Source organism: Helobdella robusta, assembly GCF_000326865.2.
Source record: "Helobdella robusta unplaced genomic scaffold HELROscaffold_11, whole genome shotgun sequence".
NCBI classification, from domain to species: Eukaryota; Metazoa; Annelida; class Clitellata; order Rhynchobdellida; family Glossiphoniidae; genus Helobdella; species Helobdella robusta.
In genome coordinates this window covers 1547382-1566230 of record NW_008703617.1, presented here as the reverse complement: position 1 = coordinate 1566230, position 18849 = coordinate 1547382, and the positions used below count along the sequence as shown (strand labels likewise).

Below are 18849 nucleotides of genomic sequence, written 5' to 3'. Positions count from 1 at the left end.
TTTATTTATTCTGTCTTCTTATTATTATTTTTGTTTGTTTTTTTTTATTTATTTTTTAGTGGTTTTCAACTTATAGTTTATATTTATATATTGAAATGGAGTGGGTATATTTTCGTCATCATGCTATAATGAGAATAACATTCGGATCATTCTGATATTTGTCTGTGTGTGTGTGTGCGTGCGTGTGCGTGTGAATGTGTGTGCGTGTAAGTGTGTGTGTAAATGTGTACGTGTGTGTGTGTTTTTAAACCATAACTTTGTATGCATGTGCGTAATATTCGTGTTAATAACTTTTTTCATATGTACTTTACAAGGGAGGCAAAGGAGAGTTATTTATTTTTATTATATTTATTATTTATTTTTTTATTTGTTTGTTTATATTTCTACGATCAAGCATTATCGTTGCAGTTATTAAAAATGAAAATATATGTGAGAATAGAATAAACCTGCAAAAAATTGAGAAACTCTCTTTTAAGTCATAATTAAATCGGGTAATGACGTAACTTAGATCGCTTAACTGTTCTAAAATTAAGAAATAATAATATTATTATTATTATTATTAAATAATAATAAATTGAATGAAATAAGAAATAATTAAGATAACATGTTAAAAACAGTAGCAGGCAGCATTTGGCCGAAATCATTTTTTTAGCAAATAATTTAACTAGAAGCCAGTCAAGCTAGCTAACTGCAGATTATAAAGCCAATATTTACAACAAAATTTTGGTTAGAACGATAAACGTGTGTGTGTGTGCGCGTGTGTGTGTGAATTATAAATGGTATGAATATGAGAATGATAAAAAACGTTTGGTATTTGCAGCAAGTTAGGAAAGCCCAGCGGTCGAAAGTTTGAAATATAGATCAATGAAATAATAAATTAGCGGTCAATCTAACTAGAAAAACCGGCTGTTAAAATTTGAATTATGAAGATAAAATATAAAAATGGATATAGAAGGAGAAAAAATTAGTTAAAAAAAACTATTTCGCAAAACATTTGACTACGTTCCATAAGGAACTACATGACGTCACACGGAGGAACAACGTCTCCATCACTTCCGTTAACAACTATGACGTCATTGTCAACTTCTGAAGCGCGTTCATCTTCAACTTCTAAACCGCTGCGTTGTTGTTCGTTATCAAGTAGTTGATCACGATGCTGTTGCTCGCGTAGCTGTCCGCTTATTTCAACTTTTGAGATCAATTCTTTCCTGTGGTTTCCAAGTTGATCTCTGCCATCTTTGCTTATTTGTAATCTTTTATCGATCTCGATCCTATAATCGTCGTCATCGGTGACGAATGATTCGGCACTTGTCGAGCCAGCTTCATCATCGTACTCACTGATTGTACTCAGAGACTTGGCCTCATTCATGCAACATGGGAATGCTTCTATGGGGTAGAAATGTTGTTCGTGTTGTTGTTGTTGTTGCTGCTGCTGCTGCTGTAAATATTGCTGTCGTTGTTGTAGATATTGTTGCTGTTGTTGATTGTAGGGTGGAAAAGTATGTTGTTGTTGCTGCTGTTGTTGTTGTTGTTGTTGCTGTTGTTGTGTATATTGTTGAAATGCGTACGGCTGGAGTAGTTGCTGATGAGAATACGGTTGAAATGATGGTGAATAACACGCGTCGTCATCAACATTGTCGTCGTTGTAATTATTATTAATGCTCTTCTCGTCTTGTTTCCTTTCGAGATTTTCTAAGAAACCTCTCAATTCGTTTAATTTAGCGAGTTGTTTTGTGTGTTGTTGTTGCTCAATTTGTAGTTGTTGATGTTTATGTGGCTGCTTCTGCTGCTGCTGGTAGTGGTGAGTTTGTAACTGGTTGTTCGCACGACAGCCGACGTAACGATAATCATCGTCGTCGTCGACGTCGTTGTTGTTGTTGTTGTTATTGTTGTTGTTGTGGTTCAACCCATCATCATCAAACTTCTCAACAACATCGTGGTAATGATAATGATTATCGTCAGATTGCGGTGAATCAGGCTGCTCCGGATAGCGATCATCCTGCTGATGATGGTGGGGATGAGGAAGATGATGAGGATGATGAGGAAGAGACTGGCAAGCCAGATCCAGATGCTGCAAGTTGCTAACAACCACCAAGTTATCAGAGGTCCTCTCACATTTCTGGGCGATCGGTTTCGGGATGGATAACTTCCTCCTAGAGGTCGATGCAATTTTCATAATGGTTTCCAACAGGTTTGCCACCTCCACGTCAACACAGAAGGGATCCCAGTAAAATGAATCCTCAGGATTCCTCCATTTGTCGTCTCTTCGTCCGTTTAGGATAACATTCCCTTTGATGCTGCGCGAGAAGACGGGACTTATTTTGGTATCCGTTTCCTTATCTGTGTCTACATTTGGATCGAACGTTATCGGACTTTTTTCTTTTGAGATCTTGTAGTCTAAAAACTTGTGGCCGCAAACAAAGAAGCCGCACGATCGCACTCTCTTTCTTAGCGTTTCAGGTTCGTAGACGAAGCAGAGGATGTTGATGCCATCGACGTCGCACTCCTGCCTTTCCATGGCGATCAAGTGTTTGGCCTCACGCACGTTTATTTGATGGTTGCCGCCAACTACTACGGGAAGTTCCTTTCCGAGCAGACGAATTAAATTAATCAAGTGCCTGAAGAGTTCTTGACATTTTCTAGCGCCATCTTGGTTGTGATACTGCTCGTTCACGAACCAAGAGAGAGCGAAAAATTCCAAGCCCGGGATGATTTTCGATTTCAAACGACAGATGGCCTGCTTCACGTCACCTTCAACTTTGACCTGCGGTGACCAGAGGTGCTCTGAGGCTTCGTAGAGGTCGGAATCGTAGATGATGAACGCCGATGGCTCTCCGAAGAAACTGAACTTTTTGTTGAGTTCGACGGAGAGAGGGTGGAAGTGGGCAGCTTGTCCGAGGAAGACCTGGCAGCCAGTGTTGAGGAGAGCCCTCATGACCGCCGCACACGTTCGTGATGTCTCACCTGCTTTGAATCTGCCCTCCATACAGTGGGATGTTATGTGAATCTTTTCCGACAGTCCCATCTTTTGCTCTAGCTCTTGTGGCTGTTGTTGCTGCTGCTGTTGTTGCTGCTGTTGTGGATGTTGCGTTTGAGGTCGGTAGTAGTACCATTGTTGATTAGTGATCGATTGTTTGGCTGTGCTTTTTCCTTTGTTTGTGTCTTTCATTGTGTATGTCTGTCTCAGTCTGTCAGTTTGCCTGTCAGTTCGTTTTTCTTTTTTTCTTTGTTTTTCAAGTTTCGAATTTTCTGTCGAATTATTACAATTTTCAACGTCGTCAGAAGTGTAATACATAATATTAAATAAATAAATGTCATTAAACAGTTTTATTGCAAAATTTCAATGCACCACTACCGCACACAGACTGTTCAACGTTTCGATAGTGAAAAAAAAGCAAATTTAAATGTAGTTCAAGTGGGCAGTGATTAAAATTAACTGCGTGCGTGTACAAAACCTATTAAATCACGTACAACTGTAGCAATAAACGATGCAATAACGTATGTTAGCACTCAGCCATGAGCAAGCCTTGCTTATATTAATAGTACGATAAATTGATTTTTTTCAAATGTACAACACTCACAACCTAACCATTTTTTTTATCACATGAAGATGTGTCGAAACGAACCTCCTTAGTTATATATATAGATAGATAGATAGATAGACAGACAGACAAATAGACAGACAGACTTACATATACATATACGATACTTTATGAATCTAAATTAATAAGATTTCATTTATTTAAAACTTAAATAGTTAATAAAATGGTTGGTACAATTTTTTACCTTTTTCGTGAATGGTGGCAGCTTCAAACAAATTTATCGGATGATAAAAGTCTTTTTTGTTCTGTGTGCTTTTTTAATTTTTTATTATTTAAAAAATTATGCTCACTGAAAACAAAAGCGAAATGCTAGATCTATTATTAAGACGAAAGGTATTCAACTACTATTTTTTCTTCTATCTAAACTTAGTTCTCGTTAATTTAGAAATTTAGTTAGATAGATAAATAGCTAGTTTATTAGCTAGTTAGCTAGTTATTTAGTTAGCTAATTAGTTAGTTAACTAGCTAGTTAGTTGGTTGTTGATTGTTCAGCAGCTGTTTTTTTTTTGATCATCTCTGTCAAAAAATCAAAAATAAAAATTTGCGTTAGTTTAATTCCAAAAAATGAAAAATTAAAACAATTTGAAAACAGTTTTGATCACCCAGCCAAAAAAGCACTGCCAGCATCCGATCTATCACCTACTTTAAATCATCTCCCTATGAAATTAAACGTCTTACCTAATGATATTAATCAATTCGATTCAAGGTAAATACAAACATACAAACACACATACAACAGTATATACAAATACGAATACATACTCGTATACAGAAACAATACCAAAATTAGAATTAACCCTCTCTTCCTTTGTAAATATTGAGCACTTAATAAAATAATTTCAGGCACACATACGCTTATGTTAAATTCTTTAGCAATTTCAATCAATATTAACTTGCATTACATGCGTACATCTAGGTATTACCTATATCTAGAGGTATACATGTTCATCTAAATGTTTGTATGTACGTAGAGAAGAGAGAGAGAGAGAGAGAAGTAGAGAAGGATAGCGAAGAACATCTATTTCAATTTTCTGATTATGTAGACGATCTATTAAGGGATCCATATGTTGGTAGTATACAACAATCAGACGAGCTAATAGAGAAGATGGTGTTTTGTTAAGCATACAGGTGTTTATGATAGCGAGAGAGAGAGAGAGAGAGAGGGAGAGAGAGAGAGAGAAAGAATAACAAAAAGGAATATACATACATGTGAGAGACTGAGAGAGAGAGAAAGGGGGAGAGAGAGAGAGAGAGAGAGAGAGTCCAATACGCATGCTTTATGCACTTCAACGTCACCCACAATCATCTTCTTGCATCAGATGTGTCTAGTTACCAAGGGCATTTTTACTTTTTTATAAGCGCGTACCTACCTAGGACGAAATAATGCTTCAGACGTTCAAGCATGTAAATGTAATTAATAGTCGGGCGAGATTCACTATCAAATACAGCAAAAAGATCAACACATTTTTGAAGTTTATACCGCCAACTCGATGTATTTGAATTCCTCCTGTATTTACAATCAATGGTATGTCTCCATTGAGGTATTTACTTATAAATCCAGACATGTATTTGTTCGTATTCATGATGGTTACTTGAGTGTACATGAAAAATGTGTATTACAGAACTGACTGTATATTTTATCGGGTATTTGATTGTGTTGACGTTTTAATAAATGTATGTGTATTTATATGAGTGAATACACATTTGTATAGAGGTTTTATATCGTTTAAATTTGTATAAATTGGCGAATTAGATTGTTTAGTCATCATAAAAACATTTTGGACTGAATAAAATTTGAGGTACAGGTAGAATGAAAAACAATTTCTATTTAACAAGCAAACTGTACAACTAAAAATTAAAAAACTTTTTAAAAATCATCTTGATGTAAGCCTGTTTAAATCATCTAAAAACGTATCAAATTCGACGAAATCACTTAAATCAAATAATATTTTCAACTGTTGTAAATTCTCATAAATATCCTTAATAGTCGTAAAAACACTCGACCAAAAACTACAAATAGCATTGTTACTGATATCCTGTTTGGAAAATTGTTCACACACACAATCAACATTCATTTCATTCTCATTCGAGGTCTGATTCAATAATTTTCTTTTCATTAATTCGCCATTTTGAAATTTCTGCTTGAGTGATTCACAGATAGTTTTGCATTGAGTCGACAAGTTGGTTATTTCATCTTCAGGTGGGGATGGCTGAGAATTCAGGAAATCTTTGTATTTGATTGACATGCTGAAAATTTAATAAAAATATTTTAAGAAAATAAAAATTATTTTTTAACACAATATATTGCAAAGAGCAAAAACAACAGATCAAATGGTTACCTCAATAAATTCTCAAGTCGATGAAAATTCACAAAAATTTGATACCCATCCTCCAATCCATCATTGAAGCCGTTCTGCAGGCTAACCTCACAACCGACCAAATAGCCATCTCTGTATCCTTCCTAATTTTTAAAATAAATTAGTGAAAAATTAGTATGTTTTTTTTATTTAGTAATCTAAGGACTTTATCTTTTTATGAGACATAGTACTCTGGAAAAATAAATTAAATTAAATATTAATTACTATGAAAAACTAATACATTTTTATATAATTTTTATTATTTAATATTGATGTTGATCTGTCCAAAAAATATTTTTAAAAAATAATAAATTATTATTTAAAACTAACAGTGTGTCTGTTTTTCTCTAATTTGCTCCACGCCTGGCCGTCAAGATCGTAATCCATGGTCAAATTTTTTAGACCCAAATCATCAACTCTTAATATAATTATTATATTATAATATAATTTAATTCAAATTAAATTAATAATGAAAATAAATAAATAAAGTTTATTTTAATGAATAAATAAACTAGATTTGTATGCATTTTAAAAGTGAAGAAAGTTACAAATGGAAATTACAGAAAGTTTCCTCAGCTAATATGATCATTTTCCCATTAAAATGTACCCGTATGGAGTATACATAGTTAATACACGTGTATATAACACAATTACTACACATTTTTTTACTTTGATTTTGATTTAGACATACATTCAACGTTTTATTACGTTTTTTCCATCATATTTTCAAAAAAAAAAAAAAACAAAGTCTATATTTTGAAGCTTATAACTTAAATTCCCTTTTAAATTATTTCTTCACCTTGCACACCACATACGTAAAAGAAAACATTTTTTTAAGTAGAATCGAACGATCGTAAGAAAAAATTGGAAAAAATACGACGGCCAGGCGTTCGAAATGACGGACGATGGAAAAGGAGAAAATGAGCAGGCATTTAGATACATGTATCAACTGGCCGACTTTCTGCAAACGTCGGATAACGCCGTCCGCATTTTTTTATCTCTGCTCTTGGGTAGGATGGCCTTTTAATTTTTTTATTTAATAATATATTTCATTTAATCTTTAATGATAATAAATTATTTTAATAGTTAATAATAATTATGCGTGATAAATATTTTTTAAATATGACCTGCAACAAACACAGGATATCCATTGGCATGCATTTACAGAAAATACATTCTAGCACAATCCCCAATGATTCAGCATCTCTTCTTTACATTCTTTGGTCTCGGGTTGTGTTATTTCAATTTTGGTTAGGGATTTTTTTGTGAGTGTTTTTATATTATTATTATTATTATTATTATTATTATTATTATTATTATTAATCACCATATAGGTACAGATGTGATACATTCTATCATAAATGTTGCACTAATTTATGTTACACTGTTAACTGTCGGTGGTTCTATGTTGTCTGTCATTCTTGCTTTTGTTATCAACATGGTTGGTTCATTTTTAGAATTATTTTTACAACAATTTTATTGTTTTTTTGTAGTCATAATTTTAATTTTATTACAATTTTTGTTGTTCTGTTGTTTTTGTGTTGTTGTATTTACTTATAATAATATAAAATTCTAATAAAAGCTATATACTTTAGCTTCCCAATAAATATGAGTTTGGCCCTTATATGAATAAATTATGTTAATAAGTTTGACATTTTTTGTTTCCATTTTTGCCTAGGGTTATTTATGCATTGGCTATTATTATACAATGAACGAGAGTTATACGATAAAATGGACAACGCCACATTGTGTTCTATGTTTGAGGCTCATTGGTCTGGTTTTCGATGTCTACGATGGTGCAACCAATAAGGTGCTTCTATTTATTCTTTAGTTTTTTTTATTTGTTTTTTCATCTATGCTTTTTTTAGATTTTACCTTTGGTTTTAAGTTATGACAATTATGAAAAATTGATTTCAAATCAGGAAAAACTGTCCGCAGACCAATTAGAATCTTGTCTACTGAAGATCCCATCGTTGTTAGAGATCTGTGGTCACACTTACTGTTTTGGAGGCTTTCTTGTTGGACCCCAAGTTAGTGAAGAATTAGTGAATTTTCAAATTAGTGAATTCTTAATTTAATTAGAAATTGCTATTTCTATATTTATCAAATTCTCAAATTAGTGTAATAATTCACTTTCAGTTCTCAATGAAAAAGTATCTGGACTTTGTTAATAGAAAACATTTAAAGGGACCAAATGATAAACCAAACAGGTTTTCCACTCTTTCTCTCTCTCTCTCTTTCTCTCTTTCTCTCTCTCTCTCTCTCTCTCTCTCTCTCTTTCTCTCTTTCTTTCTGTCTATTTAACTATTTTTTTTCTGTCTCTTTATATCTTTGTTTCTCAGCTTTATCTTTTTCTCTTTCTTCTTTTTTTAATCTAATTTTATCCAATTTACAATTTATCCCCTCACATATTCATTAACTCATCTGTTAATCCATCCATTCATTCATTTATTCATTCATTCAATCATTCTTTCTTTCATCCCCAACAGCATCAAACCATCAGTCCATCGTTTAATGATTGGCATGCTTTATGCGGTAATCTACCAGCTGACCAATCCCTACCTGCCAGATTCTGCCCTAACTTCAAAGGAACTTTTAGTAAGGGTTTACATTAATTTCAATTTCATGTTTATATTTGTTTTTTATTATACCAAAATTGATATATGTGACGTTTTTTTTTGATTTACCAAAGATTATTCATAAATATACGTTTAAAAATATGAGTTTAGATCTATATCAAAATTCGTTAAAAATAAAAATTGGTGTTAAATTTCGTGAAAATTATTTTAAAAAAATAATGAAATGTGGTATAAATTGATAATTGATTTTTAAAAATATTAAAATGTAATATAAATTGATAATTGATTTTAAAAAATAATATAATTTAATAGAAATTAATAAATGAATGAATGAATAAATGACTGACATTAATTAGGATTCATCATCATTCCTGTACAAATGCTTCTTCATCACTCTCTGGTCTAAATTCATGCTGTACAAGTACATTGGGGTTTGGCTTATCTCAGTTAGTAGCAGTAGTAGTAGTATGAAACAGATGTTATTATTATTATTCGTTATAATTACTATTTTTTGTTATTTATTTTGTTAATTACTATTTATTTATATTTATGTTTTTTATTATTTTCAATCTTTTTAAAAATTATTGTCATCTAGTAAATCTTATTATTATTATTATCATTATTATTATTATTTTATTATTGTTGTTGTTGTTGTTATTAGGAAGGTGCCTGCATTCTCATGGGCCTCTCATACAATGGCACGGAAATCATCCAGAAAAGCGAGACGAAATCCGGCGGCGTCGGGAACGGATTAGGGATCAGGGATGTGCGTGAAAAGTGGGACGGGTGTAAGAATGTAAAAATTGTAGATTATGAGAGAGCCAGCATGTGCCAGGATCTCGTTTCGTCGTTTAACATCAACACTAATAAGTGGATGGCAAAGTTAGCATTGTGTGCAGTGGGGTCTGTTTTTTTTTGTTGTTGCTGTAACGACCATCAAAAAGATAGAATGATTGATTAATGGATGGATGGATGGATGGATGGATGGATGGATAGATAGATAGATAGATAGATAGATAGATAGATAGAGAGATAGATGTGTAGATGTGTAGATAAAATGGTTGGTAGATAAATTGATACACGCGTACGCATACAACAAAACTTATTCAAACGTATTCTCAGGTACGTTTTCAAGAGGTTAAAGTTCATAGGTAACAAGGATTTATCCCAAGTGGCGACCCTGGCATTCCTGGCTCTCTGGCACGGATTATATTCCGGATATTTTATGAACTTCTTCCTGGAGTTTTTTCTCATAAAGTTTGAGAGAGAGGTTTGTGATGGATATAAATGATGACGCTGATGTGACTGTGCGACCTATTTTGTCGTTGTTTCCCAACTAGTTTACTCAAGTTCCCGCCATAAACAACCTGGTGACCTACATTAGAGGCATGCCATTGGGTCATTTTGTAATCTGGGTCATCAAGAAAGTTCACCTACAGTTCATTCTCGGCTATTCCCTTGTATCATTCTGTCTCTTCACTTACTCAAGATATTTGAAGGTGTGTTTGAGTTTGTATATTTGTTTGTGTGCTTATTTGTTTGTGTATGTGTGCGTGTGTGTGTCTGTGTGCGTGTGTGTGTGTGTGCGTGAGTTGTTTCATCTCACATTGTTTTTGGTTACAATAGGTCTACTGTTCCGTCTTCTGCATTGTGCATGTCGTCCATATGATCCTCTGGCCAGCATTTTTCTACTGGTACAAGAGTATGAAGTAAGTATTTCGTAGTTGATTGATTGATTGATCGACTTGATTGATTGATTGATTTGATGTTTGATTGGGTTGTTAGGTGGTCGATTGATTCGGTGTTTGATTGGCCGATTAGTTCATTTTTTTATCATTCATCCATTCATTTTATTAAGTCATCCTTCCATTCATTCGTTCATTCATTCATTCGTACTATCAATATAAAATCAGCAGACCAATCAAAAAACTCGAATCAGACGCGCCAAAAAAAGTTGAAGTAGGTGGCACCGGTGATGGCAAGATTTCATAGTCAACATCCAGTCGTCAGAACAACAACAACAACAACAACAATAATAATAATAAATAATAAAAATAATAAATAATAATAATAAATAATAATAATGTTTTTTCGTTTAAGTTTTCTCTTTCTTCTTCCAATGATATGTTCTCATACTTTTGTTGTTACAGTCACATTGTACATATAAGATATATACGTTTATGACATTGTTATTGTTGTTGTTGCTGTTGTTGTTGCTGTTGTTGTTGCTGTTGTTGTTGTTGTTGTTGTTGTTGTTATCGACTTTCGATTGCATTTTTATTTCTCATAAAATGGTGAATGTTAGATCTTGATGCAGCAATTGTTGTTGTTATTGTTGTTGTTGTTATCGTTAATGTATTGCTGTCATTAACGTTTCGTTTTTTCATATCATTCATAAATATTAACTATCGAGAGAGAGAGAGAAAGAGAGAGAGAGAGAGAGAGAGAGATCAAAATACTGTAAATATGTAGACGTTTTAGTTTTATTTAGAGTAAAAAAAATAGACGAAGAATAATAATAAACAGAGAATGATAATTTTTTTTTTGCTTTGTTTCCCATTTAAGAGTTCTATGTTCTTTTTTTTCTGTATTTGATAACTCCTATTATCGTCATTCTGAAAAAATATCGATCTTCTATGTTATTATTATTATTACTATTATTATTATTATTAGTGGTGGTAGTAGTAGTAATAGTAGAGGTAGTAGTAGTAGTAGTAGTGGAGATGGTAGTAGTGGTGGTGGTGGTAGTAGTAGTAGTAGTGGTGGTGGTATTAGTAGTAGTAGTAGTAGTTGCACTTCAAGAAGAATCATATTTATTTATATACATAGTAAACAATTATAGAATTTTTTTCGGCTTTTCGTTTCGTTTCTTCCTTCTTTTCTTTCTATTAACGTTCCTTTGTTTTCTGACATTTTACTGTACTGCGTATGAATGAATGTATTGTTAGAAGAGAGAGATAGAGAGAGAGTGAGAGAGAGTGAGAGAGAGTATGAGAAAGAGTATGAGGAAGAGTATGAGAGAGTATTTATGTATATGTAAGTATTAGCTGGCTAGTGTTGTGGTGTTTGTTGTGTTATTCACACACATTCATTCATTCATTTTTATGCTTCTTTTTTTATGGTTTCATATTTTTTTAAGAAGTTTGTATAAGGTCGAGGATAATAATAATAAGAGTAATTATAGTAATGATATTAATTATTAATAGGTAAATAATTGTTTTAATTATAGTCATAATATATATATATATACATATATATATATATATATATATGTGTGTGTGTCATTTCGATTTTATTTTGGTTACAGAAAAAGACAAGTTTTCTTAGCACTGATTTTTATTATTATATCGCAAACAACATACAAGTGTGTGTTTTTGTGTGTGTCCATGTATTTGTGTGTGTGTGTGTGTGTGTGTGTGTCCATGTATTTGTGTGTGTGTGTGTGTCCATGTATTTGTGTGTGTGACTATGAAACTTATATTGTAAAACTTGATTACCTAGACAATTAGTTAATTAGTTAATGATGTTTATTATTTCTTGATTAATATACATTAATTCGGTTGTGCAATGATAATAATGATTGTGTTATTATTATTGTTGTTATTATTATTGTTGTTATTATTATTATTGTTGTTGTTGTGGTGTGGTTGTGGTTGTTGTTTTGGGTTTAGAACAAATGTATTTCTTTCTTTCACCAAGATATAAATAAATAAATAATCATGCAGTTTATTCGGTGTCTTTGGTTACCTGTCATTGTGATGATGAGGACGATGATGTTGATGACGATGACGACGGCGATGATGATGATGGTGGTGGTTATGAAAATGACGGTGCGATTCAACGCTTAGTTCTGAGTTTTATGGGTTAATTTGAAACCTTAACGCAAAATTTTAATGGATGTGATTAAAATATCATGTTATAAAAATTTATAGAATACCGGTAATAGAATAATTATAGTTAGATGGAAATAATTATTACTATTATTATTATTATTATTGTTTTAATAAGTCTATATCTCACTTCAATCACTCTCCGTTTGATGTCATCATGGTCGCCATCTTCCTGGCCATCTTTATGCAGATGACGTCAGCCTTAGGGCCGGCCAATGATCTTTCTTCCACCTTGCTTCCTTCAGCGCCATTGGTCCGCTGGAATGTTGCGTCATCGGCTACTTCTCCCACTCTTCCCATTTCAATGTAATTGATGCTGACGGTGATGATAATGATTATTATTATTATTAGTAGTAGTAGTAGTAGTGGCAGTAGTAGTAGTAGTAATAGTAGTAGTAGTAGTGGCAATAGTAGTAGTAATAGTAGTAGTAGTAGTGGCAATAGTAGAAGTAATAGTAGTAGTAGTAGTAGCAATAGTAGTAGTAGTAATAGTAGTAGTAGTAATAGTAGTAGTAGTAATATATTTATAATTATTATTGTTATAGTTAGTAGTAGTGGTAAAGACATTTATTGTAGAACTTACAGTGCGATAGACATCTTCGACTGGAATCTGAATTATTAAAAAAAAATTAATTTGAATTTATTCAATTAATAAATTAATAAAATTGAAGTTTCCGACCGGTCTCCAACAACAAATACTTCTATTACACCGACCGTTCGAGTCAGATGGCATCAAAAGTTGTAAACCGACAACGAAACCGACGAATATTGTTAACATAAATAATGACAACGAATAAACCGACATACCGATTGGCAGTAGAGGACGGCGAAAGAAGTTGAAACAAATGCAAGATCAACGTTTTAAAGTAGAATACTCATCTCTTTTATACCAATTGCAGGATAGAGAGAATGAGTAAGTGAAGAAATGAGCGAACGAAAGACTGTACGAACGAACGAATGAATGATTGAATGAATAAATGACGAACCCTTAAACGAATGAATATATGAATAGTTGGGTTTAACTGCTAGCAATTTATAAACATGTAAAAGTATATTCAGTTACTTTTCAATTTATGTATATATGTATGTATAAATACTCACACATGTGCATATATACACATACATACATACATGTATATTTGCATACATACACAGGTATTTATATATAGATGTATATATATATTATAAATAAATTTTGAGCTAGCAAGTTGTTAAAGTTAATGTCACCCCATCATGTGCAAACATACACACACATACACACACGCACACACATACATACAGACATATATATTTATACACACAAACACACACATATATATTATATATAAACGCATTTTGAGCTGGCAAGTTGTTAAAATTAATGTCACTTCATCATCATAAATTTATGTCTATTTATATCAATTATTATTTTTGTGTTTTGCAGTTATTATTATTGTTATTGTTGCTGCTGTTGTTGTTGTTGTTGTTATTTATGTTATTACATCTCGCGGTAGGTTTGTCATGAGTGATTTTTTAATGTCTGTCATTTTAAAGATGGTGTTTTTTGTTGTTATGTCAAATTGTTGTTGATGACGTTGTTGTTGTTGATGTTGTTGTTGATGTTGTTGTTGATGTTGTTGTTGATGTTGTTGTTAATGTTGATGTTGTTGTTGTTGTTAATGTTGCTGTTGTTGATGTTGTTGATGTTGTTTGTTGAATGGATGAATGAATGAATGAATGAACGAACGAACGAACGAACGAACGAATGAATGAATGAATGAATGAATGAGTGAATGAATAAACGAACAAACGAGCGAACGAACAAGCAAACGAACAAACGAACGAACGAATGAATGACAGATTGACAGTTAGATTCATGCTATCATGACATCAATGAAATGTAAACGACTATTTGAAATAACGCATCAAACCACATTCAGTCATTTTTCATATTAATAATACCCAAAAATATCCGCTTTGTTATGCATATACACACGCACATGTATACACACATACATACACACACAAACACACACAAACACTTATTCACAAACACATAATTATTCACACACACACACACACACACACACACACACACTATATATACATACATACATATATATATATATATACTCACACATACACACATATACACACACATTCTTATATGTTCAAACATACACACACACATACGCACACACACATACAAACACACACACAACACATACACACACATACATGAAGCTCAAACATGTGGCGAGTCTAAAACAGTTATCTAATTACATTGACATTTAAAATTTGAGAAGAAAATTATGATTAAATATGAAATTATATTATAATAATAAAAATAATAATTATAACTATTAGTAGTAGTATTAATATTTATAATTTTTATTATTAACGATATTGGTATTAAAATAAGACGGTTAACATTTCAAACAAGCACGACAACCCAAGCAGCGTACGTATCAGGTTCCGTGGAATGAAGGATGGTGAGAGTAAAAAATGAAGGAATGACTGAGAGCGAAATTTGAAGAGAAAGAAACGGGAAGGGAGAGCAGAGAGACAGAGACAGAGAGAGAAAGAGAGAGAGAGAGGGAGGGAGGGAGAGAATATAATGAAAAAAACAGAGAGTTAATGAACGGTTAAAAATATGTTTAGAAAAAAAATCAAAGAGAATCAGAAAAAAATAATGAAATAGAAAGAAAGACGGAAGAAGACAAAAAGAGAAATGGAGAGAGAGAGAGAGAGAGAGAGAGAGAGAGAAAGAGAGAACAAAAGAAAAAATATGGAGCAAAATTCAAATGAAAGAAAAATTTTATTTTCTCAAATCATCAAATTTATTCGCCCTTTTAAAATATTATCAATATGATATCCTGAGTTATTTGCAGTTTTTCAACACAGTTGTGTTTATAATTAGATCACTCGGAAAGTCTTCTCTGATTGGCTGGTGCAATCGTAAATTTGGACAGCCCACTGGGTTACTCCCGACCAATTAGGTGACGAGTTTCATTGCACGTGGTATAATTGCGTGGCGATCGTAGGCGGAGACTAAAAATTATATGGCGGCGATGATGATGATATCGTTATTCTTCAGGATGAGGATGATGATGCTGATGATTTTAACGATGATGCTGATGAGGAGGAGGAGGATGTTGGTGGTAATGATGACGAGGATGATGACGGTAATATGAATAACAACAATAATAACAACAGTAATAATAATAATCATAATAATAATAATGACAATTATGTTAATTAGGACGATGATACTATATATATATGATATGAGCCTTTAAAACAAACAAATCAGAGAACGGAAATAGTGATTAGCAAATGATCATTACAAATAGACCATTATATATATATATATATATATATATATATACATATGTATAGTATATATATATACATAGGATATATATATATATATATAGGATGATGTTAAGGATGAATTTGCATGTGCACAATATCAGCATCAGATAAACATTACCAAACAATTAGTTATATATACATATATATATATATATATATATATATATATACATATATACGTACGTACATATATATATATATATGTATATATATATATATGTATATATATATATATATGTATATATATATATAGTGGAGGGAGTTTTTCTTTAAAGAGTCAATTGAGTTTACAACCGTTGAGCATTAAAAATTGCATGTTGTTGTTGCTATTGTTGTTGTTAGTATTTTTTGATGTGTATTTTTTGATGTTTATGTTGTTGTTGTTGTTGTTGTTGTTAATGTTGTTGGTGGTGGTGGTGTTGTTGATGTTGTTGTTGATGTTGTTGATGTTGTTGTTGTTGTTGTTGGTGGTGGTGGTGTCGTTGTTGAATGTTTCATGTTCGTTGATTAAAGCTTAAATTATTATTTAAAAAATGATAATTATCGTTGTTTTTTTTTTATTTAATTTTGCTAGATTTAAATGCATTTCCTATTAAAATTTTTAAATTAACGGGCAAAAATTACAATTTAGAATGTTTTTTTTTTTACAGTTTGCGTAAGTCTACTTGTAACTCGGTATACATGTAATTTCGATTAAGTTAGTAACATGGCTTCATTCTCAATTGACGAGATACTCTTTGGAGGGAGAATTAAAAACCAAACTAACAACAACAACAACATCATCAACATCAACAATATCAATGAAAATATTGCTAACGACAACAACAACAACATCAATATTAACACCAATACAATCATCTTCAATAGAGCCAACAATGACAACAACAACAATAACAACAACCATCGCGACAACACTAATGTCTCGAAAAACATCAACTTATGCAACAGCAACAACAACAGCAACAACATCAACAACAACCTCAACAATGTCGAAAACCACAAAAACGCACATTACATCAGCAAAACGAAAATCGAAAATTCAGTGGCCTTAGATCAGGATTACAGTAACAACAAAAACATTAAAAATAACATTAAAACTTATAACAATGACGATGATGATAACGTTGATGATGATAACAATGATGATAATAATAATAACAAAATAAGCAACAACTACTTCAACAGCAACAACATTTTTGTCAACAATTTAGGTTTTAGCGCGCCACAATTTTTCCGCCAACCACAACATCACAATCAACACCACCAGCAACAACAACATCAACATCATCATCATCACCATCACCAACAACAACAACACCATCTCCAACAACAACATCATCATCATCACCAACAACAACAACAACGTCATCATCATCACCAACAGAGTTCCTCATGCCTTTTCAAGCTTTCCAAAAAAAATTTCGACACGCCTTCAATCGTACAATCAACAAACAACCAAACAACAACATCATCATCATCGGTGCCTTTGCAACTAGCATCATCACCAGCGTTATCATCATCGTCATCATCATCGTCGTCGTCATCACTGAGACCCAACGTCATTTTAACATCCTCGCCAATATCATCTTCATCTGCTGATCAAAATGCATACAATCGTATTGACAACAATACCAACATCAATACTACTAATAATAATATTAATAATAATAACAACAACAATCATTCCAACAGTCAAAATTACAGTAGCCTTAGTATTAGTAGCAGCAACATCATTAAAGTCAATGACAACAATAATAATAACAGTGGTAATAATAATAATAGCTGTCATCATCATCATCACCACCAGGATCCAACATCGTCATCATCATCACCGCCGACAACGAGTGCCCAATCAAATATGATGCAGAGGAAAAGGTCAAGAGCCGCATTTTCACATGCACAGGTCGGTTGGTTGATTTGATTGGTTGATTGGTTGACTTGATTGACATGATTGGCTGGTTGGTTGATTTGATTGGTTGATTGGTTGACTTGATTGACATGATTGGCTGGTTGGTTGATTTGATTGGTTGATTTGATTGGTTGGTTGGTTGTTTAGTTGAGTTGATCGGTTGGTTGGTTGATGCGAATGATTTGATTGGTTGATTTATTTGAATAATTTGATTCGTTGGTCGGTTGATTTGAATGATTGATTCGATTGGTTGATTGATTGATTCGAAAGATTTGGTATGGTTGGTTGCATGATTCGATTGCTTTGATTGGTTAGTTGAGTAGTTTGAATGATTTCATTGGTTAGTGGTTTCGATTGATTAACTGATCAATTGGTTCGATTGGCTGATGATTGATTGATTAATTCCTGAATTAACTAACTGTTATACTGTGAATTGGATTTAATAAGAACTGATCAAATCATCAGCCGGTGGTTTCATTATCATACCACCACCACCACCAACATCATCATCACCACCACCACCACCATCATTATCATCACCACCACCATCATCATTATCATCACCACGTAGGTATACGAGCTCGAACGTCGGTTCAGTCAGCAACGATATCTATCCGGTTCTGACCGATCGAATCTCGCCCAAAAACTCCGACTTACCGAAACCCAAGTTAAAATTTGGTTCCAAAATAGACGCTACAAAACTAAACGGAAGTTGCAAACGGATGCAATGACGTCATCGCCGACTATTTTTAGCGAGGTCGGCGGTATGGATGGCGTTGATTTATTTAGCGCAAAATATTTCTACGGATTTGCTGGCAATCCTCATCTGTGGTCGCACAAAAATGGTTTGGCAGTTGGCGGAATTGGAAAGTATGGGAAGACGGGGAGGAATTCCGGTGAAGTTGGTGCCAATGTTAGCGGCTTGGGAAGTTGGATTGTTGGGAATGTGAGTGCTGGGATCAGCGAGGAAAATTTTTTCAGGGATTTGTCTCAACAACAACAACAGCAGCAGCAGCAACATCAGTTACATCAACAACAACAACACCAGCAACAACAACAACATCAGTTGCGTCAACATCAACAACAGGAGAACCACCGTCAAATGGAACAGTTTCATCAACACCAGCTGCTTCTGCATCGCTCCGAGCAGATGTAAGG

The 18849-nt window shown here is 33.0% G+C and overlaps 3 protein-coding genes across 3 annotated transcripts; 2 read left to right on the top strand and 1 right to left on the bottom strand.

Moving 5' to 3' along the window:
- Positions 1-389: 389 nt before the first annotated feature.
- On the bottom strand, positions 390-3295 carry HELRODRAFT_190145 (hypothetical protein; the record flags this gene model as incomplete). Its single annotated transcript, XM_009012743.1, has 1 exon — positions 390-3295. The coding sequence occupies one exon, from the start codon at positions 3293-3295 to the stop codon at positions 1016-1018; it is 2280 nt and encodes a 759-aa protein (XP_009010991.1). The 3' UTR covers positions 390-1015.
- A 3559-nt stretch (positions 3296-6854) lies between these two features.
- Positions 6855-10530, top strand: HELRODRAFT_167215 (hypothetical protein; the record flags this gene model as incomplete). Its single annotated transcript, XM_009012742.1, has 13 exons — positions 6855-6969; positions 7102-7209; positions 7294-7400; positions 7638-7769; positions 7882-7989; positions 8099-8169; positions 8449-8557; positions 8895-8984; positions 9200-9420; positions 9661-9808; positions 9879-10037; positions 10165-10247; positions 10452-10530. 13 exons carry the CDS (start codon positions 6855-6857, stop codon positions 10528-10530), a joined length of 1530 nt encoding a protein of 509 aa, XP_009010990.1.
- Positions 10531-17649: 7119 nt separating this feature from the next.
- HELRODRAFT_148616 (hypothetical protein) lies at positions 17650-18403 on the top strand (the record flags this gene model as incomplete). Its single annotated transcript, XM_009012741.1, has 2 exons — positions 17650-17685; positions 18263-18403. Coding segments are annotated over 2 exons (177 nt in total), but the record flags the coding sequence as incomplete, so codon positions are not given.
- Positions 18404-18849: the final 446 nt, after the last annotated feature.